Genomic DNA, 25,001 nt, shown 5'->3' with positions numbered 1-25,001 from the left:
TGATGGGCCTAAGACTATTGACACGTCTTTACCTGGAAAAAGTAACCCTCAAATGATAAACTTTCAATTAAGAGAAATAAAAACATGACATATGTAATCTCACCTGGCCCCACAAAACTACTTTGGACAGAACATTTAGATTATTATTCTCTAAGATGGATTGGTGAAAGCTATTTCTTTTTTAAAATAAGATTTTATTTATTTATTTGAGAGACACAGCGAGAGAGGGAACACCAGCAGGGGGAGTAGGAGAGGGAGAAGCAGGCTTCCCACGGAGCAGGGAGCCCGATGCGGGGCTCGATCCCAGGACCCTGGGATCATGACCTGAGCCAAAAGCAGACGCTTAAGGACTGAGCCACCCAGGCACCCCGGTGAAAGCTCTTTCAATGACGAGTTTAGTTAACCGTTAAAATCTGAAAATGAAAAAGAGAATGACCATCCCCTCTGTGCCCGGAAAAATGAAGTCGGGCCAATGGCTGGGCGAATCACACCTGTGGGCATAACAGGCTGTACATCCTGCAGAAATGGTTGTACTTTCTATCTGAGAGAATGAGTGTGCAAACCAGAAAAAAATGTTATTGGAAAGCTGGAGGTGGCTACGTAGAGAGAAGAGTTTATTGAAAATCACAGGGAAAGGCCAGATTCAAGTTAAAGGTTAGGAAGAGAATAACAGGGCGACAGCTATTACTCGGGGCTGGCATTCTCAATGAAGAGCATCAGAAGAGATATGTGAGTGTGTATTTTCTAGATGGATGTGGGTGTGTTTGGTGTGCATCTGTGTATGTGTCTGAAAGAGAGAAAACAGGCTCCTATTAAGATAGGACAAACATGAAAAGGGTTGACGGATCAGAACTTGGATGCCTTGCTCAGAACATATGCTTTCCCATTTTTCCCTTCATTTTCCAAAGTGATGTCTTACAAGAACTTGTCCTTGGCCAAGCAGACAGCTCATCTCCAAATAGCTCATATTTAGATAGCTGTGATCCTGTGGTAGCCAAGCAAACATTCCAAAATCTAGTCATTTGTAATATCTTTAAATGCAAATATATTTTAGGGCGTTTTATTGGCAAAGATGTTTGCTAAAATTTCTAATACCAATCAGGGACTGGCAAAAAAAAAAAAAAAAAAAAGCTCTTCGGGCTCAAAAAAACACAATTATATTTCTCAGCCATCCACCAAAAAGGAATAGAAGCTCCAGGCAGCAAGTCTTTGGCAGGAGTCAGACTAGCTACATCATAGTCTCTGTGCCCAGGGGCTGTGGATATCATTCAGTCTGGCCTAACCAACCCACTAAGCTGAGAGAAGCCCAGTCACCTCTAATACAGAGGAAAAGCACCATTCTGTTGTTGCATGTGAATTCATAACTCCAGTTACTGGAACGGATGTATTCAGATGTGACCATGAGGCCCCGTGTAGGACAGTGTTACCCAAACCTGCCTAGTGATACAAATCACCTGCAGTGAGGGCCAGCTTCATGAGCTTGTAAACCAGTGGACCGGCATGAGGCCTTGCGTTTGGAAGGGCCCCAAATTTGGAGTTTAACGCTTTGTGTTTTGTAACTCGAGTCTGATGAGACAGGGAAGCAGCAGTGCGCTGGGAGCCTGGAACCTCTCAACACCTCCCTGGGATGGATTCTTCACCTCCCACTCCCTTGTCCCCTGGTTCGTTGGCCAGGTCTGCATCTTCCTCCCCATACATGCCCAACGACCACTGCCACCCTCAGCCCATCGCACGCTGGCATACTCCCCTCCACTTCTCCAACAGCCATCCATGTCACCCTCCTCCTGCACCGGCACAGGGAGGGTTGAGGCTGGGTATACATACTCTATGCCATTTGGGGAGGGGGCACGGCACAAAGCATCTCAGGCCCAGAAGTGTGTCACAGCTCATTTGGAGGGTGGATGGTGGGGGCAAGCCTCTTGCCCGCCTCCATTGCAGGTGCTGAGCACGTCCCAGCATGGAAGTTGTAACCCCTTGAGAATCACGCCTCCACTGTTGGTTGCTGCAGTGGGCCAGTGAGAAGGGCAGATTGACTTACCTTCCCCTGCTGCGACATGGGGTTGGTGGGACAGGGGGCCTGGCAGCCCAGGGCATTTGTCCTTGCATGCCAAATCATGGGGTGCAGCTCCTGGGCACCCATCAGTGTCTGCGCTCTCCCAACAAATAGCCCGCAGGCCTGAGAACGCATGACATGAAACAGTAAAATTAAAAACACCATGGGGGCACCCAGGTGGCTCAGTCGGTTAAGCATCTGACTCTTGATCTCAGCTCAGGTCTTGATCTTAAGCCTCACACCCAGCATGGAGCCTACTTTAAAAAAATAAAGTAAAATAAAAAATAAAAACCCCCTTGGGGTGCCTGGGTGGCTCAGTCAGTGAAGCGTCCGCCTTCAGCTCAGGTCATGATCTCGGGGTCCTGGGATCGAGTCCTGTGTTGGCCTCCCCACTCAGCAGGGAGTCTGCTTGTCCCTCTCCCTCTCCCTATGCCCCTCCCCCCTACCTGTGGACACCCTCTCGCTCTCTCTCTCCTCTCTCTCAAATAAATAAAAATCTTTAAAATAAATAAATAATAAAAAAATAAAAACCCCATGATAGATTGCAAGAGACCATAGAAGAAAGAAAAAAAAAAAATTGTACTTAAATATTTTTAATGGCATGTTTTTTTCCTGGCTTTTGAACAAGGGGCTCCACATTTTCATTTTGCACTGAGCCCCACAAATTATGTAGCCAGCTCTGTGTGGACCGAGCACTTTTAAAACACAAAGTTCACGAAACCTTGGAAATTCTGAAACAGAATTTCTCAAACTTAATCACGCATAAGGATTTTCTGGAGATCTTCATTTCCTCCAGTCACACCCACCAAATATTCTAATTAAGTTCCGGTGGGCCCCCAAATCTGCATTTTACAAGCATCTGAGATGCTTCTACTGCAATTGGTTCACTGACCACACTTGGAGACCTACTGTGTTCTTAGGAGCATAGATTCTGAAGCCCGGTAGACTAGGGTTTGCATCCTAGCTTCACCACTGATCTTAAAGGAGTTAATGTACATGTCTAAACGTCGGTTTGCTCATCTGTAAATGGATATATTAATATCACTCCACAAAGTGGTGTATTAAATGTACGTAAAACAGCACAATGATTCGTCCATGGTAAGCAATCGATAAATGTTCAAAAAAATTAACACTGTTACGTCTGGGTGGTGGTGGCTACCCGGGTGTTTATTATATTATTAGGTGAGTTTTCCTATATTTTTACAACTTTTCAAAATAAAAAGCAACAGCCAGAAGGAGAGAGAAGGCTAAAGTGTGGAAAAAGGGGTCAGAAGCTTGCAGTGAGTCAGCCCTGGAGGTCTCCGGGTAGGAGGCCAATGCTTCAGTGTCTAGGACTTAGTAGGTGTTCAGTAAATTGAACTCAGGACAAAAAGAATCTTCACTAGAACCTTCTCAGACTCACACTTAAGGGCATTGACCACTTTTTTCCCTTGGTTTATAAATGGATTTATGTGTGAGAGGAGGTTTTAGTAAAAGGGCACGAGTTCTTAAGAGCTAGCCGGCTTCCACATAGGGTTTACCAAATGTTCAGTGCACCCTCTAGTGTCCATACTTCTCAGCTTCCTTCCTGAAGAGGTGGCTCGAGGCCTTTGGGCACACTGGAAGTAAAATTCTCCGAGTTGATCTAGACATTGAGGTGGTAAAAATATTCATTGTCCACTCTGGTTATACAATAAAATGTACAGATGAAAGAGTGGACTGGCCTCTTATCTAATAATGCCCAGGATCAAACCAGCACCGGAACGCCTCTGTCCACTTTGCCCAAGCACGGCTAAGGAGACCTGTCGGGACAGAGGCAGCTTCCACGTCCAGCCAAGGGGACTGGAATATGGCTAGGGGAAAGGGAAGGAGCGCATGTGCCCTGCTGTTCCTCACTGCCTGGATGGCTGTAAGCACAGCTCCTACGGATGCCAGTGGTCTCAATTCATAGTTTGAAATGGGCTTAAAAAGACTTCAGGGAGGGGCGCCTGGGGGGCTCAGTCGTTAAGTGTCTGCCTTTGGCTCAGGTCATGATCCCAGGGTCCTGGGATGGAGCCCCGCATCGGGCTCCCTGCTCCCCGGGAAGCCTGCTTCTCCCTTTCCCTCTGTGCCCCCCCTCTGCTTATGCTCTCTCTCTCTCTATCAAATAAATTAATAAAATCTTAAAAAAAAAACCTCAGGGAAAAATCAGTACTTTTTCTCTTTCAAATCACCCTGTAGCAAGGTTTCCTCATGCAGCGACAGAAGACTCAATAATAACTATGGATCTGGAGGAGTCAAGTAAATTTCTGAATTTACCTGCCATATTCCCATGAAACAATCTGTGCCATCAGAGAATCTGACTCACCTGGAAAAGGCAGCCAAGGGCCCCAAATCACCAAAAGAAGCCATTCCCTCATATTCGCCTCCTCTAGAGCTCCCCCTGGCTCTCCTTGCACATTCTCTTCAAGACAGTTACAGAAATGTCTTTTTTGATTGTGCTCCAGAAACACCAACTCATCTGCAAAGCTGACACTTCCCAGAAACACTCCAGTTCTGCCAGCACCTAGATTCAAACTTTTGCCCACTCCTATCAATAGCACCTGTATTTATTTTGTTCTGGATCAAACACCTTATGTAGTAAGTTTCATGATTTTGTTTCCACAGGTCCTTTTGAATGGGAAAGTTGATGCATTCTGTGGAGGTTCCATCATCAATGAAAAATGGGTGGTAACTGCAGCCCACTGCATTGAGCCTGATGATAAAATTACCGTGGTTGCAGGTAAGTAAACAAAAAAGGATAGGAATCGGCAGTATCACTAGATCTTCTATGTAATTGGTGCACCGTATTTTCCTAAGGTCTACTCAGTTCTTCGCGAAATAAGTTGGGCTAGTGCTAGAGGAGCTGTATTTCTAGAACCTAACTTCTTCCAACCTCCAAGCCCCCCATAGTTCTTTCGGTGTGCCCAGATTCATCCCCCATCTCACGGGGGTACAATTATGTATGATGTGTGCACTTCCCCACCCAGACTGAGCCTTCCCCAACGCTGTGTCCTATCATTCGCCTTTGTACCTCTGGTGCCTGGCACGACCTTTGAATGAATGACCCAATGACTATATTATCTGTGCTCAAAAAAGGGGTCAAAATCCTTGAAATTAGGAAAGTCTAGGGTAATTCATGCCAAGTAGCTTCATTACCACCTGAACAATGTAAGGTTTGCACCAGCATGGGAGAACAAACCAGCTCCATGATGGTCCCCGAATGGGTTTTTGGTCTGAAATGTATGCATTAGCCCTCATTACATTTTACCAAAATCCTAGCAATGTAAGACTGAGATTGTTAACACTTGACTGCCAGTTAATTCAGGGATGCCGAGAATCTTGGCCAATCTGTTTCCTTATGTGTACGTCTACCTGTGACTGAAGAGAAATTTATTTTCCGTAGGTGAATATAACACCGAGGTGAGGGAACCTACGGAGCAAAAGCGAAATGTGATTCGCACTATTCTTCACCACAGCTACAACGCAACTATTAACAAGTACAACCATGACATTGCCCTTTTGGAACTGGATGAACCCTTAACGCTAAATAGCTATGTAACACCTATTTGCGTTGCTGACAGGGAATACACGAACATCTTCCTCAAATTTGGATCCGGCTACGTGAGTGGCTGGGGGAGAGTCTTCAACAGAGGGAGATCAGCTTCAATTCTTCAGTACCTTAAAGTTCCACTTGTTGACCGAGCCACATGCCTTCGCTCCACAAAGTTCACCATCTATAATAACATGTTCTGTGCTGGCTTCCATGAGGGAGGTAAAGATTCATGTCAGGGAGATAGTGGGGGACCCCATATTACCGAAGTGGAAGGCATCAGTTTCTTAACTGGAATCATTAGCTGGGGTGAAGAGTGTGCAATGAAAGGAAAATACGGAATATATACCAAGGTGTCCCGGTATGTCAACTGGATCAAAGAAAAGACAAAGCTCAACTAAAGAAAAAACAATGTATTTCCAAGGTTGACATATTTGGGGTTGAAGATGGACAAGGGCCTTTACTGACTAATCACTTTCCTATCTCTTTAGATTTGACTGTCTGCATTCTATGAATACTGCTTTTTCTCTTTATGGGGAGAAATCTATCTAGAATTCCTATTTTACTAGAGTAAGCAGATTAGCAAATGTAATCACTAGAGAAATGTACTGTGATAGGAAATTGTGACCATTCCCACAGGTCCAGCCCTTGACAAAACTGTGAAGTTAAGTTCTTCATCCTGCCCATCGGGCATTAAGTTTCTCCACTGGGGCAACTCTCTGATTCTCCCTCCTTAGCAGCATTCCATGTTCCAGATCTTTCTTACCTCTCCCACCAAAATCATCAAAACGTATTAGATCTGTATCCAGGATATTTGGTCTAGTTCACAACAAGGCCAGCACCACACTCATAAAGGATGAACACAGGGGGAGCCGACAGGTGGAAACTCACCAGAAAACACTACTTCCTTTTCTGTACCCTTATTCCTGCTTCCTCGATCTCTTCCGTTTCCTAATCCCGAAATCAGTTTCTCTCTCCCTCCCTCTCTCTTTCTCTCTCCTCTTTTCCCTACACGGGATTAAAGGAGGGAAGGGGCACATCATGCTGTTTTCCTGCTGTCCACAGTTATACATGTCTGTCAAACCCAGACTTGCTTTCAGTTTGGTCTTTGACTTGCTTTTCAGAGCATAGGGATGAAGTAAGGTGCCCGAAGAACTTGGGAGGAAAAGTTCCTCTGAGAGAGTCATGTTATTAAAATACATACATCACGGAAGGAATGACCCATCAGAATAGTTCCCTAAGAGCTTGTCATTGCGCTCTGATGGAGGTAACTAAGAAGGGTGACGTCACCTCACGTGTCTCGTCCCCCATCTCAAAAAATGTTAACAGAAAGAAAACAGTCAGTTTGCAATCTAGAACTAGTAGACTCTTCAAGGAAGAATTCCTCAGTGTGTCTCCACTACCACCCGGGGCTAAGGAAGAAGTTGCCCTAGACCAGAGAACATGAGCATCATGTCTCCTGAACTAGCATATCTCCACCATGGAGAAGGGTGCGCTGGTGGCTCACTCCCCCTTTTCTGGTTTCATGCTCTCCAGGCAACTGTTTGATTATAATTAGGCCTTCCATATGGAATCTTCTACAGGGTTGCTGACCAACCTACACATGTACTTTGATGTGTTAGAATGGCTCCCTTTGTGAATTAATAAACTGGTGTTCTGGTTCATACCGCAGCTTTTTGTGAATTTGGTTGATGTGAATCAGTCATCCTGTATTTCGTGATGTGTCAGACCACTGACGAAATCAGGTTTGGGACCGCTTTGACCCCACCAAGTTGCTGCCCTCACCCCGCCCCCAGCCAGGCCTCACTCTTGCTGATTTCTTTCAAGTGCTTCTAGTTAATACCTTTTTACTTTAGTCTTTCAAACGTAAGCACCAATTAACGTATTTTCAAATTTCTCAAAAAGCGTTTCTTTTGCATCATTCACAGAGAAGTACCGCAAACACCCCATTCAGCAGAACGCTGAGCATAATGTGTCCGAGGGCAATACGACACATCAGAGTTCGATGCTCCACTGTCACCCGGCTTTCATATGAGGCGGTGTGTCCTGTCCTGGAGAGGACAGTGGTCTGGATCCACCTGGGACAGAATCGAGTTTAAATAGCTGTGGATATGGCCTTGGATAAATCACTCCACATTTGGGGCTCTGATTTCTCCATTTGTACAATGAAGGCATTTGACAGAATGCTCTCCACAGGCCCTTGTTGACCTTGATAGTCTGTGATTTCCTGCTCTTTCATTCCTTCATTCGACAAATATTCAAGGACTGAGTACTGTGTGCCAAACGCCAATGTGTTCATTAAACTTGAATCCATATTTATGTATTTTGTGAGTTAACTAAAATAACGTATATACATTGCTTTGTCCATCCCTGCTACATTACTACCCAGTTGATGCTCAACAAATGTTAGCTGAATCTGAACCCGTGTTTATTCCAAGGCAGGGATCAGTCTTGTATCGAGAGTCCTGAAAGGAGGCCATAATAAATAACAATAGTGAGTGGGATTGAGGTTTCGCTTAACAAACAAAAGAAATCAGTTCTGCTATTGTTAGCTAAAGGAGCGAAAGAGAGGAGACACTACAATCGTCCGCCTTAGGTTTGCGGAGGATACTGATTCCTGCCAGAAAACCAGTTACTTCACGTTTGAATGACTAAAGGTCTGTAGCAGTTGGTAAAAGTGAGCCATTCCGGCCTGGTTGCCATGGAGACCACCCCTGACAAAGGCAGCAGTGGGGGGGGGGGTGGCTTTACACCTCCTGTGATTGGTCTTCCCGGTGGCAAAGAAGATCCTGGGCCCACAAAGCTCCAAGCCACAGTTAGCCTTTTTCCCATGAGCTCAAACACGACTGGATTCATCACGAGCCCCCTGCAGCACTACACACGTGCGGCCCCTCAGCCCACCCGAGAGCCCGAGCCTTCGGAGCCAGGGCCTCGCTAGACTCTCCCTAGGCCATGTGCAGTCGCCATGGAAGAATCATTGGTGCTTTCGAAATCGCTGTAGCTACTTAACCTAAACGGGCGGAAACATGCTGCTGCAATATTGCAAGTGACATGAAAATAGAGCTCTTGCTGAGCGAAGAAAAGTGTGTTAATGCAGTGCAGTCATTGTAACTTGCTGCTTAAGTAGGACTGGTTTTGGTTCTTGGGAAGAGTAGTTGTCTCGTGATGGCAGGAACAGAGTACTGTCCAATTTGCTCTGTCAAGAAAAAGAAAGGTTTTTCCCCCCTGCTCTCCTAAACCATGGCAGACCAGTTCACAAAGTCGCTTAATTCGCATTTCTCAACAACTCCCGAGGGCTCACAGTCCAATTTAAGAATGTCAGAGTTGCCAGGGCCCTCAGACACCATCAAAACCACTCTGCCCATTTAACAGATGAGGCCATGGAGGCCAAGAGTGACACAATGGCAGAGTCGGAACTAGAACTCAGGTCTCCCGCTCTGAACCATGAAAGTATTACCCCGCTGGCCATCCCAGGCCTCCAACCCTGGGACCGCAAATCGCCCAGAATTCCTACGAGGGATGCTCTCATTGACACACAGGCGGACCGACTCAAGACCCTCAGGGAGTCTGGGAGGCAGAGTGGCCGGCAAAGAACGAGGCGGGTGGGGCTGCAGCCGCCGGCTGCCAGCAGGCACTGGGGAGGGAGGGCATGGGGAACACAGCTGTGGGCGCCGGACTCCAGCTTTCAGCCCAGCTGCGGGCACGGGGGGCCTTCCTGATGGGACGCCTGACTTGTAGAGCCAGCGTGTCAGTGTCAGTGGGCACACGGGCATTGCGGCACCATTTCCGCTCGCTCGCTGCCGCTGTGCTGGCGAAGGCGCGCGGGGCTCGCGGGAGCCCGCAGGCCACTCCCGAAGCTGGGAGGCCCACTGCAGCGGTGCTCCCGACCAAGCGGTGCAGCCGGGGTTGGGGGCGGGGGGCGGCCAGGAAACAGGTTTCAGCGGCTGGCAGGCCTGTCTGAGCAAAGCGCTCAGGAAATCCGGGCTCTTTCCGAATCTGAAGCTAATGCCATCTAGACATCTCATGGTTGAAAGCCACAAAAATCAGCATGTTCCGCACACTCTGGAGGCTGCCGAGGAGTCAGAGGAGGCAAGAGACTGTGGAGTCCCCGCCCTTTCAACCTATACAGGTACACAGACCACGCGACTCATTGTCTCTGACAGTACTTTCAAAGCAGACCCTTTTTACCCTATCCTTGAAGTTATGGCTTGCCTGGAGATTTCCAGAGTTATTTCAACCTCTAGCAGACTTTCCTATAGATAAAGAAGCCACGGCTTCTGGAACAGGGCCAAAGTGTCTTCTCTGCACCCTCACAGGAAGACAGCAGGATCTCCAACCCCTGGCCAGATCCTTTCCCTCTGGTAGGAGTTTCCCTCTTGGTCCAGAGAAGGATGGAAATAGAAACAGGGATATTCTTGATGCCAAAGACTTCTTTTCAAAAGCTTGCTTCATTGCAATGTTAAATATGAAATCTTAATCTCTAAAAATTGCCGAAATAGGAAATCTTCCGAATTGCTGTCATTCTTAAGCTTTTGAAAATGCGGTACTCTCTAACTTCTCCAGATCTCTGACCGTGAAGTGGCTTAAGCACCGACCTCATAAAGATAAAGGGATACCATGATTTAGACATTATGTGCTTTGGTGAACATCTATATATAAAAATCTATTTTCCTCTTGGAACATGACAAAAATAAGCATGCATTTTCATGATATTGAAACTCAGCTCTAAAGGAAGCCAAATTAAGAATGCAACAAGTCTCTGAGAAACTCAGCGCATGCTTGTTAAATGAATGAACCAACACATGAATGAAATGGGAGGACAAACTCTACTGCAGACCACATCAATGCAAAATTCAGGCGTCTAAGGTAGCAAAGAGGTCATCATCCTGAACGCATACAGGAATATGACATAGAAAGGGAGACAGACCAACAGAGAGACCTTCTACAATCAGTTACTTCCAAGGATATAAAGAGGAGTTAACACTAATTTCTAGGAAATGCAAAAAAGATTAGCCTAGAAGACTCTGCTTATCTCTGCTTATAGCCCTGGCCTTTTCCTCTCCTGTTAACATTTCTTGCTTTTGTGTTTGTGTTCTCTAGAATCTGGACTTACTGGGGCGCCTGGGTGGCTCAGTTGGTTAAGCACCTGCCTTCGGCTGAGGTCATGATCCCAGAGGCCTGGGATCGAGTCCCATGTCAGGCTCCCTGCTCAGCGGGGAGTCTGCTTGTCGCTCTCCCTCTGCTCTACTCCCCCCTCACCCCCCGACCGCCTGCTCATGCTATCTCTTTCTCAAACAAACAAACAAATAAATAAATAGAAACTGGACTTACCTCTCGTCTGTGCTTTGTATCCTCATTTAGGTAGATAATTTGTTGTTGTACCTTGTTTTTATAGAGTCAGTTCTTAGCTTTAACTTTGATTTTCAAGTTTTATATCTGAATCAAACTTCTGTTCTTGGCCACAAGGATTTCATTTCTTCCATTAAAATATGCCTCCCCTATTTTTCACTGTCCACTCTTCCATATACTGTTTCTAGTCCTAGATGATCACACTTGAGATCACAATCTGCTTCCTTGGTTTAAAAAATGTAAATTTGTGTTATAGATATGCTAAAAGAACAACTACATATTACATAAGGGTGGGTTATCATTCAGAAATCTTAGCACATTCTAATAAGAAATTTTACTGAGCACTTGCTGTGGGCTTCACACTGTGTATTTCATAAAAATATCGGTGGTGTGCTAGAACTTGCTTATTATGCCAACTCACAAACACCAATTTTGCACATCTCTTTGCAGCTCCCAGTACAGTGACTTCACGTCAGTGGCTTGAAATCTGCCACGGGAGGGATATTTACACTATAGATATTGACAAACGCTACAAATGTTCGTTTTGTTTTTTTGTGAGAGAAAGAAAGTGTGCACGCGTTGGGTTGGGGGGAAGGCAGGGGGAGAGGAAGAGGCAGAGAGAAAACCCCAAGCAGTCTCCACACCCAGCGCAGAGCCCAACGTGGGACTTGATCTCATGACCCTGACATCATGACCTGAGCCGAAATCAAGAGGGGGACGTTTAACCGACTGAGCCATCCAGGTGCTCCAAGATTTTATTTTTTTAAGTAATTTCTACACCCAACATGGGGCTCAAACTCAAGACCCCAAGATCAAGAGTCACATGCTCTTCCAACTGAGCCAGCCAGGCATCCCTATTTTTGTTTTTTAAAGAGGCTCCATTGTTTAACATTTACTAACAAACCAATGGGCACAATCTGATTATTTGACTAAAAAGCCTTCATTTTTACAGTCCTGCTACTCAATTATTGCTATGAGTGAGCACTAAATAACAATGTAAATAAAACTCTAATTAAGTTATTTAAGGAAGGATAGTGTTCACAAGTTAGAAATATTAAAAAATCAGACCATTAAAGTTGTTCTCAGATAGCAACAGGTATTTTATGTTGTAAAATAAAACATTTCTTAAATGCAACTTCTCCTCCTACAGAACACATTCACACGTTAGGTTGACAAAGGTTTATTCTATGGTAGTTTTCTGCTGGTATATTAGTTCACAGTAGCAAAGACTGTGGAAAAGAGTTCTTGACTGTTATTTTCAGCCAGCATGTAAGATTTAAAAAAAATCCCCACAGAGATGAGTGGAATATAAATTTTGTGCAGGGTTTCACTACCTTTCAATCATCAGGGGATAAGACATTATATTGCACTTTTCCAGTACTAAATTAAAGTGAGTATACTTTTCTACAGTATAAAATATTTTAGACACATAAAAATGTATAGATAATAGTATCATGAACTCCCAAGTAGGAACACCCATCCATTTCTTCTCTCTCTCCCCCTACTTTCAGAGGCGGCTACCATCCTTAATTTGATGTTCATCATTATCTAGCACATATTTTTACTTTAAATTATGCTTTAAAAGTACACATTATGCATATTTTTAAAGATTTTATTTATTTATTTGAGATCAAGAGAGAACGAGAGAGAGAGAGCATGAGCAGGGGGCAGAAACAGAGGGAGAAGCAGGCTCTGGAGCCTGACATGGGGCTCGATCCCAGGACCCTGGGATCATGACCTGAGCTGAAGGCAGACACCTAACTGAGCCACCCAGTTGCCCCCACATTTTGCATATTTTAAAACTTTATATGAATGCTATATCTATCCAGCAATCAGTTTCCTGTGAGAGTCACTGACATTGATAGCATAGCTCTACATCTTTTTTTTTTTCTAGATCTTTCATTTTAACTTCTACACAGTACTTTGTTGTAGGATATTCTGTTAATAGTCCATTCTTCTGTTCATGGTCATTCCTGTTGTCTCCAAATTCTTCACAATGCTGCTATGAACATTCTGCCACACATCTCCTCGAGCATGTGTGTGTTTCTCTGGGGCAGATATTTAGCAATGGGACTGCTAAGTATGTGGTATTCATTTCAACTTCACTTAGTATTAGAAAATTGTTCGCCAAAGGGTTGTACCAATTTATGCTCCCAGTAACAATGTGTAAGAATTCTTCTTGCTTCATATCCTCCCCAACACTTGGTATTTTTAGAAATACCAGCAAATTTTTAAGTTACTATTTGCATGTATAATAGCTGTTTTGCACTGAATTCGGGTATTTTGAAACTAGTTGTAAATGCACAGGTGGGTATAGCCCTGTATGCTCCCCAGGCTCAGTAAAGAAATCATTTTAGCTTCTAATGACAGATTCCAAAATGTCCACTGTGGTTGAAGAGTTACAGTTCACTCAGTTAATAACATTTTATTGGTTCTCAGTTGATTTCTCGGAGATTGTCATATAAAAGAGCGTGTCACGATCAAACTGAGTTTAAAACTTAACTGAAGTAATCCTAGGCACATCACGTTCTTTTCAAGTTTCAAGTGTTTGACTTTCTCTTCAGCTCCATTGTGGTACCTCACTTTCTTCTCCAGCCTGGTTGTACTTGTTTGCTTATTTTGGTAGTGATCGAGTTAGTGAGTCTATCTCACAAATATGTAGATGAAATGTATCTTTGAAATGGTTTCTATTTTATTTTGGTTGGCTTTAAGGAAAGTTTCATTGAGCTGAAGGAATACATCTTCATGAAGTTCAACTTCATTGTTCTCAATACACATTAGTAGTCCTTTTTGGTGGACATATGCTGAAACTCTCTCCTCAGGATGTAATGTGCTAATTTGCACATGTAAAAATGAGGTGATCAACAAATCAAGTAGGCCCTCTCTAAATGCAAAGAACTTAAGGCTTGAATACGTCATGAGCTTTAATATATAAGATACATCTTGAACTAAAAAGAAAAGCCTGCTGTCACTTCTATGATTTTCTTTTGACCAGTATAAAGGGTTTAGGGTTTCTCTTTAACGCTGGTTTGTTCCTAAGTATTTCACTGTCCTTAGGCGGGCCCCATAAAACCAACTGCAAACCGACCATTCCAAATCAATGTACGGAAATGTACTAAAATGTAATAAAAACAACTTGCTTTCACAATTACTTGCTTGCGACGTGATTTGTTAGGTCTGCTACCTCCATGGGAAGCGGGTTTCTGTGGTCTAGTACCTATTAATAATAAGCATTTTTCTCAGAGAAAGTCTATTGAGTGAAACTGGATTGATTTCTAAGTCCCAAACAAAATCACTAATTTCTCTTCAAGTGGAGCATTTCTTACACTCCCTTACACTTAGAAAAATATACTCAGAGAAGTTCTCTCTTCTTAAGAGAATACTGTAGCCCAGGTGTCAGGGTGGCTTTCTTAACAACTCCATACTCTATAGTATGATATTTGTACACAATTTTGGAAATGTCAACAATAACATTTACTCTTCTGCCAACAGAGGAATAAAAACTGGAATACACATTTTAATCTTCAAGGAGCTCTTGGGAGACAGATTAACCTATTAACTAGTTCACTGACAACACTTCCTCAAAAGGACTCAAAATAAATTTAAAGGCAAAAGAAATATTTGATTCTGCAATGGGATGCTCGTTGAGGCATCTGAAACATTCTCAGTTTAAAAAAAAAAAAAGGAAGATTGAGTCAAACCAACTGGATAGATTTTTATTCCTTCTCTATATTAAGCCTGAAGTTCTAGCTCCCTAATGGGCTGTGCACCCAACTATGAGCCCCTTGCAAAAGCAAGCAATGGTTCAGAATACATCGGCAGATATCGAGGTGTCTTCCAGGTTTCCTTGGGCTGCATTAAATGGAAGCAGATTGTTTTTCAGCGTGTAGAAATAGTCACTCATAAATGTGGCTATCTAACCCTTGAAACCTCATTTGCTGCTATCCTACAAATTTGGGTGAAGAAACTTTTTGAGCAAAACATTTTACCCTAGTTCTAGTCAGATCTCCCTGTCTTTGTCTATCTCTCAGAGAATCGTGAAGCAAGGATGAAGGTAAACATTTATTTTTTTTCTAGTTTTCCTAGTATCATTTATTAAAGTCTCATGTCCCCACACGCAACACTACATCCAATAACCCAGCAAATTCCATATATGTAAGACTCTGTTTCTGGTTTCTCTTCTCTGTTCCGCTCTATCTGGCTATCGTTGAGCTCATTTTCATTGTTTTATTTATGACAGCGTTATGAAGAACCTGAAGGTAAACATTTAACTCAAAATACTTATGGTGCCTTTAGGTTGTCACTAATAAATGAGAGGAAAGGAGATTTCAATGTATAATTGATACTAAACTGAAAAAAAATACATGAATAAATTTAAGGTTGAATATTTTTAATGTGGAATTAACACAAGTACATTTACATTGTAAGTACATTTACAATGTAATTAAATTTTGAAGACATAAAGGGAAATTGCTGCTATGTTTTATAGTAACACACATTTATAGCCCAATAAAATTAATACAGTGCGGTTCCATATACAAATACATATACAAATGTAGCATTCATTGTACAGTGATTAAGACATTAAAAGACTATAACTGTATGTTTGAATCTACAGAACTCAGTATTGTCTTAAAGGATTAAAATCCCTAGTTTAATACCATAAAATTAAAACGTTTTGTGCAGCGGGGCATCATCAAACATTTTATTTCCGAATTCTGTCTTCTAACCACAGGATCAGCACGCAAAAGAAATGTACTTCAATCTCATTTTGTTGTTATTGTCGTAGAAGCATTAAGTGAACAATCAAATATATGGGCATTTTCATGAGTGAGTTATAATATAAATCACCCATCATAAATTCATTAAATTGGACATTAGAAGAGTTATAATTTGCAGGTAAAATACAATGGGTTTGTCATACAAACTGCTACATCAAATGATACCACTGGCATAAACTACGATCTTCACATGACACACAAACCTATTTAAAAGATAAATTTATGTATAATATAGTTGTTTATTGTAAAACCAATAATCAAAAAACATGCACCTAATAAGCCAAATTGACAGTAAAACTCACAGTCTGTGATTCAAAAGGCAGCAATTTCAAACCATTGTCTTCACTGGTCCAGACTATAAAATACTCCAAGCATAAATTCAACACTGCATGCAACAACTGGTCCTGGGCTTTAAAACAAGTTATCATACTTTTTACATGTTTAAAAGAAAGACATCTACACATGTATCATCAAAGAAAAACCCTAGGAAGGAACACAATATAACTTAAGAACACCTTTACCAGAATGGGTTTTTCTACAAAATTCAAAAGCAACTCAAGACAGCGGAACGTAGAACTTCGTTACAGGAACACCTCTTGTGCAAATATGAATATTTAACTTAAAGCTGTGATAGGTGTATCTAAATTTCGATGCATAAAATGTAAACTTCAACACATCCTAACTAGAGGAGTTTTTGGCTTTGGATCTTTCCAGAACCATAAGACAGTTCTGACAACCCTAAATACCAGTCAAAGTGCAAAAGAGGTCCTTCAGAACATACATCCCTTTCGTACATTATAGTCCCCTAGGTAACAGAAGCAAAGAATAAAATAAACTATCAACCAACAAAGGGGTTTAAAATCTCTGATGATCTCTCTTCTCTGTGTTTTTGTTTTGTTTTGCTAGTGAAAAGTTATGCAAACAATTACAGGTAAAGCCTTTTACCTGCACATGTTCAAAATCATTGATTTCTGGTTTTGAGATTTTGAGATGGAATCTGAATGCATGCCATGAAAAACCCCACTGGGAAACGAAGCAACACTGCACTTTTCACCTGAGGGGAACGGAAGGTGTGAAGATGGTTCTCGCAAGAATGAGACAAACTGAATGACGAAGTCCTCCTCAGGCCTGAGGAAATTCTGTGAATGTCATGGGCAGCACGGATCATCCTGACTCTCGTGCTGTTTGCCCTGTAACACTTTTAAGAAATATAATCTAGTTCACACCTCCAAAGGAAATATTTTTAAAAGTCTATTCATTCTCCTTTAATTCAAGGGGAACTGAGTTTCCTTGTGTTACTCAGAGCAGCATCTACAAAGTAATGAAGAATGATGTTAATACTCAAGTGACTTCTAAGGCCCAAACTGTCGGTGCTAGAGGCTTCTAACACTAAATGGGAGGATTCGAAAGGTTCATCCTGAATTCAAAGGTGATGTCTTTTGGTTGTCTATGAAAGTCGTCATTCTGTTACAAAATTATTTCTTAGAGGCATCTAGTTTATGAGTGGCATAGCTTCACTGGAAGCAAAATCAACAGAATTCACAACTCCTATAACTGGATTTCATAAATATTATATGAATTATGCTGTGTGCGTATAGAGAACAGGAGACATGGTAAGCACATAAGTATCACTGTATTTGCCAGATCTCAAAGAAGATAGTCTAATATCTATTTTTAAACCTAAATGCTACGAACAGTTGCATAGGTGGTCAACTGTAATTTCCTAATCCACGAATTGGCACACATTCTATTTTTGTAGGGCCACAATATACTGTTTTGCCCGATGCACTGTAATAGGCTAGATCTCGATCAAGACTACTTGATATTATAGCATTCAACAAAAATCTACCAATAAGTATGAATTTGTCAATTGACCTAAGTCGTAAGTGCATGTTATTTGTAAGAACTATATACTTTTAAAAGGTCTTAAGTCAGAACTTTCTAGAGAACAGGGACCAAGGGGACTTAGTCCCTTGATCTAGTAGCATTGAAAAACAGTACTGATGGGAGAAAATAAAAATGACTACAGAAGAAGAATGTGGGATTTTTTTTGCCAGCTAACGTGGATATATGTTAACATATAAGCTCTTTACTGCCTGAAACAGAGGCCCAAAGCAGATTTAAGTTGTCGTTTTGCCACGCGCTTTTCAAAGGGTAGTGATACACACTCAATCTACTGTGATCGGTTACAGTAATGGAATCACTTCAAATTAAAACTAATCAAATATGTAATTTTACATGTCCCACATTACAGTTAGCTAAAATGTAACATAATTAACTTTGTCCTGAATTAAGTAGGAGGACATCTGGCTCTACATTTAAAATGATGACACGTTAGGGAAAACCTACCGAGTTCCTATATTATATGGAAGTTAGATGAATACACTTGGTGTTTTCAGTTTTGAATCTTGGAGACCTGAGCACAAGAAAGGCCATGATTTTCTGGTACACACATGGCTTTATTGATTTTTTAATTGGTTCATAAAAAAACAATTTACATACGTTAATTTAAACAGCTTCTTGAACACATACTTCAAGTGACTCACGTATTTCTTCTCCCTCATTAATGATTTAACTAAGCATAAAGCAGTTATCAGAAAGCTGGCCATGTTTACTTTCAAACTTAGCTTTTCAATGTAGAAAATGGAATCGGTGAAATTTGGGGGAAAATGTGATTCATTACAACCATTTGGCTTCTGAAAGCATTCATAGTGTTACTAGCTTAGATTTTATCTTATTTTAAGAGATATCATTTTTTTTTTTAGAGGAGAGGGGAGGGGGGAAGGGAGAGAGAGAGAGAGAGAATCTGAAGCAGGCTCCAGGCCCAGTGTGGAGTCCGACGCAGGGCTCAATCTCACAACCCTGAGATCATGACTTGAGCCGAAATCAAGAGGGTGATGTTTAACCGACTGAGCCACCCAGGCCCCCCCAACAGATATAAATTTTTAAAGTAGTAAAGTGCTCAATTCAGCATGTGGAACATTTCTTCCTATTTGCCCGATACTCTCTTTTTACAGTGAGTGCTTTTTCCGCCTTGTATAATACAAAAAAGAAATTGTTAACTGCTCGAGGTCATGAAGTTATTGTCCTGTGCTTTTAGAAACTTTGACTCTAGGTTTTATGTTTAGGTCTAAGATCCAACTCAAATTACTTTTCGTTTATGGAGTAAGATATAGGGATGAAGGTTCATTTCTTTTACCATATGGATACCCAATTGCTGGAGCACCATTTGTTAAAACAGCCTTCCTTTCCCTATCCAGTTGACTTGGTACCTTGATTGAACATTCATCGATTATGTATATGTGGATCTATTTTAGGAATCTATTTTTCTATACTAACTCCCATACCACACTGCATTCATTACTGTAGCCTTACAGTTAGTCTTGAAATCAGGTATGTAAGTACTCCAGATTTGGGGGATTCTTCTGTTCTGGATTTTTTTGCCTCTCTGTATACATTTTAGAATAAACCTGCATTTTTTTTTCCAGAAGGGGCTGCTCAGATTTTGACTGCATAGACTCTAGAGGTTGACTTGGGGACAATGGATTTCGTAACAACACTGAGATTTCCAATACTTCAACATGGTTTCTCTCTCCCTTTATTAGGTCCTGTTAAATGTATCTCAGCAGTGATTTGTGGTTGTCAGTATAGAAGCCTTAGATAATATCTACTGGCAGATTTATTCCTACTTATTTTACAGTTTATATTACTTATGTAAATCGTATAATTTTTTGAAATTAGTTTTTTTCAGTTCTCTGTGGCAAGAATATAGAATCACAATTTATTCTGTATAATGATTATGTATACTATGGCCTTATAGAATTTACTTATTACTTCTAGTAGGGTCTTTTTGTGTAGAGATTCCTTATGGTTTTGTACATATATATGATCTGCTCAGCATGACAGCGCTGCCTCTTCTTTTCATTTTGTTTTCTCTCTTTATCTGAGGTATTGGCACTGGCTAGAATGGAAATGGGGAGAGTGAGTATCCCTGGCTTGTTCCCAATCTCAGGGCAACAGCTTCCAAATACTTCACCATTAAGTATGATGTTAGTTGTGATTTTTCATGAGCGTACATCATCAGATTGAGGAAATTCCCTTTATTCCTCATCTGGTGAGAGTTTTTATCATGGAGGAGTATGGAGTTTTGTCAAGCTTTTTTTTGCATCTATTGAAATAATGACATAATTTCCCCCTATGTTATGTTAATATGGTGAATCACACTGATTTTTAAGTGTGTGATGCAAGTATTTAAACATCCAATTTGAAATAATTTGAGTTTCTCTTATGCTTTCTTTTTGGTCCCATGTGTTCTTTGGAGGTATGTCATTTAATATCCAGACAGCTACAGATATCAATTTCTTTCTTTTTTTTTAAGTAGGCTTTGCACCCAACGTGGGGCTTGAACTCACGACCCTGAGATCAAGAGGCACATGCTCTACCGACTAAGCCAGCCAGGTGCCCCTAGATATCAATTTCTACTATAATGCTTTTTAAGACTTTATATGATTGCACTCTTCCGAAATGTATTGAGACTTATTTTAATGACCCAGCATATGATCTATCTTGGTGACTGTTCCATGCATACTTAAAAGTAATGCTGTATTCTGCAGTTGTTGGGTGTATGTTTTAAGTAAATGTCAATTAGTTCAGATATGTCAGACTCTTCTGATTACTAATTATCTAAATAATTCAGCAATTCAATAAATATCTAAATAATTCAACACCTGGGCGCCTGGGTGGCTCAGTCGGTAAAGTGTCCAACCCTTAGCTCAGGTCTTGATCTCAGGGTCATGAGTTCAAGCCCCACATTGGGCTCCATGCTGGGCATGGAGCTTACTTAAAAAATAATAATAATAATTCAACACTGGTACAGAAAAACTTTAAAAGGTGATCCAGATTTAGACTACCTAAAAAAAAAAAAACAAATAAGAAGTGACCCTAATTGTGGGGCTCCCATGTGTCCAGATATTTATATTTAGCCCTGTCACTTGTAGATTTTGTTTCATGTCATAAATGATATTCAGAACCAAAAAAGTTACTCCCGGTATATTAGATTCATTTCAACCCAGTGTACCATCACCCAGACTTCTAATACAAGTCCCAAACCAGGAATTCAAAGGAAATATGTGCATATGATAATAACCTTGTTCACAAAAAAGTCTGTTTTCTTTTTTTGTGATACCTCTTTATAGATAGCTCAGTATTACTTAGGGGGAAAATATACAAGAATACTGGGGCTTATTTCAAAATCCAGAAATTTTATGTATTAAGGGTTTGGTTAATAGAAAGAAATATCAGATTAGCACTCATTGCTTCATACTACCTTCATACATTAAGCCTTGGACATAGACACGGGTGTGTGTGTGTGTGTGCGCGTAGCTGAAAGCCACCATAAGGAAATAATGTGCTCTTAGAACTAGGTGAAAACACACTGGTAAAACACTCTTAGACATTAAGGCTGGTACCTTAAAAGCATATCATCAGTATTTAGTTCTGAAGGATCTCTTACAAGACACCACAGTATCTGAAACTCTCTTCCATACCTATCAACCTTGCAGGGAAAAGTTTAACATGTTTTAAAAATCTTTCTTCATTAATTTAAAACCGTTAAAGGAAAATATTAAATCCTAGCAAACATAACAGGTTTGCAGCTCTGTTTCTAAGTGCAGAGAGGTTCTTACCCTATGTCAACTGCATCCTTGGTGGAGCTTTAAAAATTTTAGCCTTCAAACAAATAGTATACAGTCTGCTCATATTATACCTGTAACTTTGGCATTCCGAAACCTATAGTCACCGATTAAAATCTGCGCAGTGTTTCCTGGAATCAGACCTTCTTTTCTGCTGTTTAGATTTTTCACCAACCTAAATAATAAATGAATTAGTAGCCAACAATGGTAATATACAGTAATAAAAAACAAATACATCGCATTGCAGTTCAAATTTTCACAAAGCTATTGCATGTATTCAACGACTTTCATGACATTGTGCTTGAGTCCTTTGAGTAACCTACAAAGGACTTAGGTTATTAGCAAAAATGGTTATTACTTTAATGATCCGTCATTACTTTTCACCCTTGTGTGTACTCTTCCACCTTTAGGGTCAAAGTACACAGTCAATGTAGCATTTCAGTTAAAGTTATTGACACAATGGAGACAGAACTATTTCACATAAAAGTTCCAAAAGATTTATGGAAGCTTCATTCAGTCCTCTTCCAAACAGTATTTCCTTCCTGCTCTGGGTTCATTATAATTACACAGTATATTTGGCAGAACCATCTTTGCAACTGGTGCCATATGAAGTCGAATGCATCAGAATAGAATGGTAAGACTAAAAAGTCAATATTTGAATTGATAAAGAGAAGGGTGGCTATGTTGTAGAGTAGCAAAGCAGGGTTCCTGGTAATAGTGAGCATTCATTAAAAATGTGATGAATTAATGAATGACTTAAATGACCAAATGTAGTATGATCTGTAGCCATTACAAAGCCAGATCTATCAGCTGAAATGTCTGAGCCAAAGGTAAACCACAAAAGAGCATGCAGACCCGTAGCATTTCATTCTTTCAAAGCATTTTTCACTCACCAAAGGTTAACATTCCTTTCAGTGAGCTATATAGGCATAGCTGAAGCAATGAAAATGAAACACTGATAAGAAATGTGATATTTCTGCTTCTTGAGACTGTATAACAAAGATACAAGTAAAGCAGAACATCTGATTAGATATCCGTGTGCCCCCGGCCGAGGTCATCATAAGCACTGAGAACACACCTACCATTGACCTGCAGCATCTTCATGGAGAAACTGAATGACATCTCCATTTCTAATCAGGAGGTCTTCTGGGTCCCTCTTCCTACAATCTGCTAGGGCTTTGTATTTGCCTGGAGACTGGAAGGTTGTTTCGAGAAATTACATTACAAATTTGCTTGTAAAACAGCTTGCATTAACTGCATGCTCTGTGACATAAAGAATGCACTCTTTACTTCAGTGGTAATAGGGGTGGTTACAGCAGCTTAGGGAGGAATGAGCAAACACGGAGCAGAACATGTGTTTAACCTGAAGAATTCATTTTTATTCGCAAAAAGAGAATTACACAAAAAATAAGAGCATGACTAATTTAACTGATATGAATTATAAGCATAAACTCAGAAAAAGCCCAGCATAAAAATAATTTTTAAGTACTGTTATTTGTAAACTACACCCATGGAAAATTTATCTAGGCACATATTAAAGGCAGCGGCCCTGAACAAAGACCCACTAATGCCCTCAAAAGGATTTCTGGGATTTGTATCATTTTGCACAGGTAAAAATAATAAGCATGAAAACTCTGGGTGCAATAAAAGCATATTAAACCATACTGTTGTGCTTTACTTGGCCTTAATCTTTTGGCAGCTATAATTTGAACTTGATTTATTACTAAGCTAAATTACCCAAGACACACTGATTGCACTTCGTTACAAAGTAGACAGAGAAGAAATAATTTTAAAGTCCAAAAATACTCTTTTTTAAAATATTTTATTTTTAAGACATCTCTACACCCAGTGGGGCTCAAACTCACAACCCTGAGATCAAGGGTCGCACGCTCCCCCGACTGAGCCAGCCAGGTGCCCCAAGTCCAAAAGTATTCTGAGATGAGGATTTTTCTAGCACAATATCTTACACATTGAATACGTGAATTTAAAAGGAGTACCATGGCTAAAAATCTTTTAAATGAAGGAATTATGTGGCGTTGATTCTGTGCACATGCAAAGGAGTTAACCTGAAAACAATATCCACATCACCTGGGCTTAAACATCTTTTGAGAAGTACTTTTATCAAATGGGCTGAGGAGCAGGCAGGGAAGAGCTACCTGCCATTTCATAGAATAGCTTCATCGAATTAGGAGCCATCTCTGACACAGGCCTCTCCAAGGAAGGCAGCACCCATTCTTTCTTAGTTTTTGCCTTGATAAAGTGAGGCTAAGAGAGCATCTCATTCCAACTTGTTTTGCTTTTTGGCTTTGGGGATATTGGGGGGAGGCGTGGTATAGGTGGTAGGATCTAGAATGCACTGTATTGCTCTTTTGTATGTTTTCTTTAGTAGCACAAGTCAGGGAGTGACGGCGAGAAGAGAGAGCTTATGGGGTTTTCTACATTCCCATCCCCGAGGATTAAAGTAGTCATCAACTCTGCATATTTGCTTTATTTTCTGACACCCGAGCTGGGAACATGCTGACTCAAGACCTGGCAGAAAACATTTAAACCCAAACTGGTTTCCTCTGATTTTCTGCTTGCATCTGAACAAGTGCCTCTCCCATCTTCAGACAGAATTCATGAGGGAAACTACCCTACACGTACATATTACGCTCACTGTATTATTAAGAAAAAGAGTATTCTGGGTGCCTTGGTGGCTCAGTTGGTTAAGCGACTGCCTTCAGCTCAGGTCATGATCCTGGAGTCCCGGGATCGAGTCCCGCATCAGGCTCCCTGCTGAGCAGGGAGTCTGCTTCTCCCTCTGACCCTCCCCCCTCTCCTGCTCTATCTCATTCTCTCTCTCAAATAAATAAATAAATATTAAAAAAAGAGAGAAAGAGTATTCTGTTACTTTTTTAAAGAAAGCATTCCAGAGTCAATGCTACTACGCAGCTTTGCCACTCCCCAAGCCATTACTCCCTTACGCCAACATTAGAGCTGCCAAACTGAATGTGTTCCTCTGATGGGCACCAAGGAGCAGTCTGCTACAAAGCAGCATCCCACCCTCCGAGCTGCTGACTTCAGGAAATTGTAGGTATACCCTAAACGGTCCTAACCGCCCCCCACAAAAATCTACTAGGATCCTAACCACACTGCACACTATTTCTTCTATCAGTTACCTTTACTCTAAAGCAAACTCCTTTAGTTTTATGGGGTGCTCCCTTGCTCTGTTAGGCCGATTTGGTATCCCTAACACGTATTTTAGCAGCCCACGAAAATATATTCCCCAGATGTTCTCAGGTAGTTTCATACGTGTCAAATTTATTCCCTAGATTTGCCAATCTGGCATCTAAGCTGATTTTTAAAGTATATCTGACTCTCCTTCGTTCTGATTTTATCTCCTATGCTTAGATTGAAAACACAGTGGTCAAGTTCAGCTAAAGATAAAAGTGGTCGATATACAGAGACTGGAATGATGGACAATTTGTCTCATCAACTTCAGGAGGAGCGCCACGTGCTCTTGCAGACAGAAGTGCTTACTACTGAGTGTTCGTGGTAAGACTGGTTTCGAATGTTTTGGCGATGAAATCTACCTAAAT

General features: G+C 41.2%; 2 protein-coding genes across 2 annotated transcripts in view; one reads left to right on the top strand and one right to left on the bottom strand.

The window, feature by feature from the left end:
- Positions 1-6,004, top strand: part of F9 (coagulation factor IX) — a 30,813-nt gene extending 24,809 nt beyond the window's left edge. Inside the window, exons 7-8 of the mRNA XM_028123825.2 lie at positions 4,679-4,793; positions 5,457-6,004. Coding sequence (XP_027979626.1) covers positions 4,679-4,793; positions 5,457-6,004 — 663 coding nt within the window. The remainder of the gene's footprint in view (positions 1-4,678; positions 4,794-5,456) is intronic.
- Positions 6,005-16,998: 10,994 nt separating this feature from the next.
- The window catches only part of MCF2 (MCF.2 cell line derived transforming sequence), a 102,315-nt gene continuing 94,312 nt past the window's right edge, over positions 16,999-25,001 (bottom strand). The window contains 4 exon segments of the mRNA XM_028123827.2: positions 16,999-17,030; positions 17,033-17,044; positions 21,498-21,598; positions 22,506-22,618. Of these exon segments, the coding sequence (XP_027979628.2) occupies positions 16,999-17,030; positions 17,033-17,044; positions 21,498-21,598; positions 22,506-22,618 (258 nt within the window).

This window comes from Eumetopias jubatus, unplaced genomic scaffold (assembly GCF_037043125.1).
Source record: "Eumetopias jubatus isolate StellerSeaLion01/CBP00866 unplaced genomic scaffold, mEumJub1_p1.0 scaffold_11, whole genome shotgun sequence".
Taxonomy (NCBI): domain Eukaryota; kingdom Metazoa; phylum Chordata; class Mammalia; order Carnivora; family Otariidae; genus Eumetopias; species Eumetopias jubatus.
This window is presented reverse-complemented; position numbering and strand designations above follow the sequence as displayed.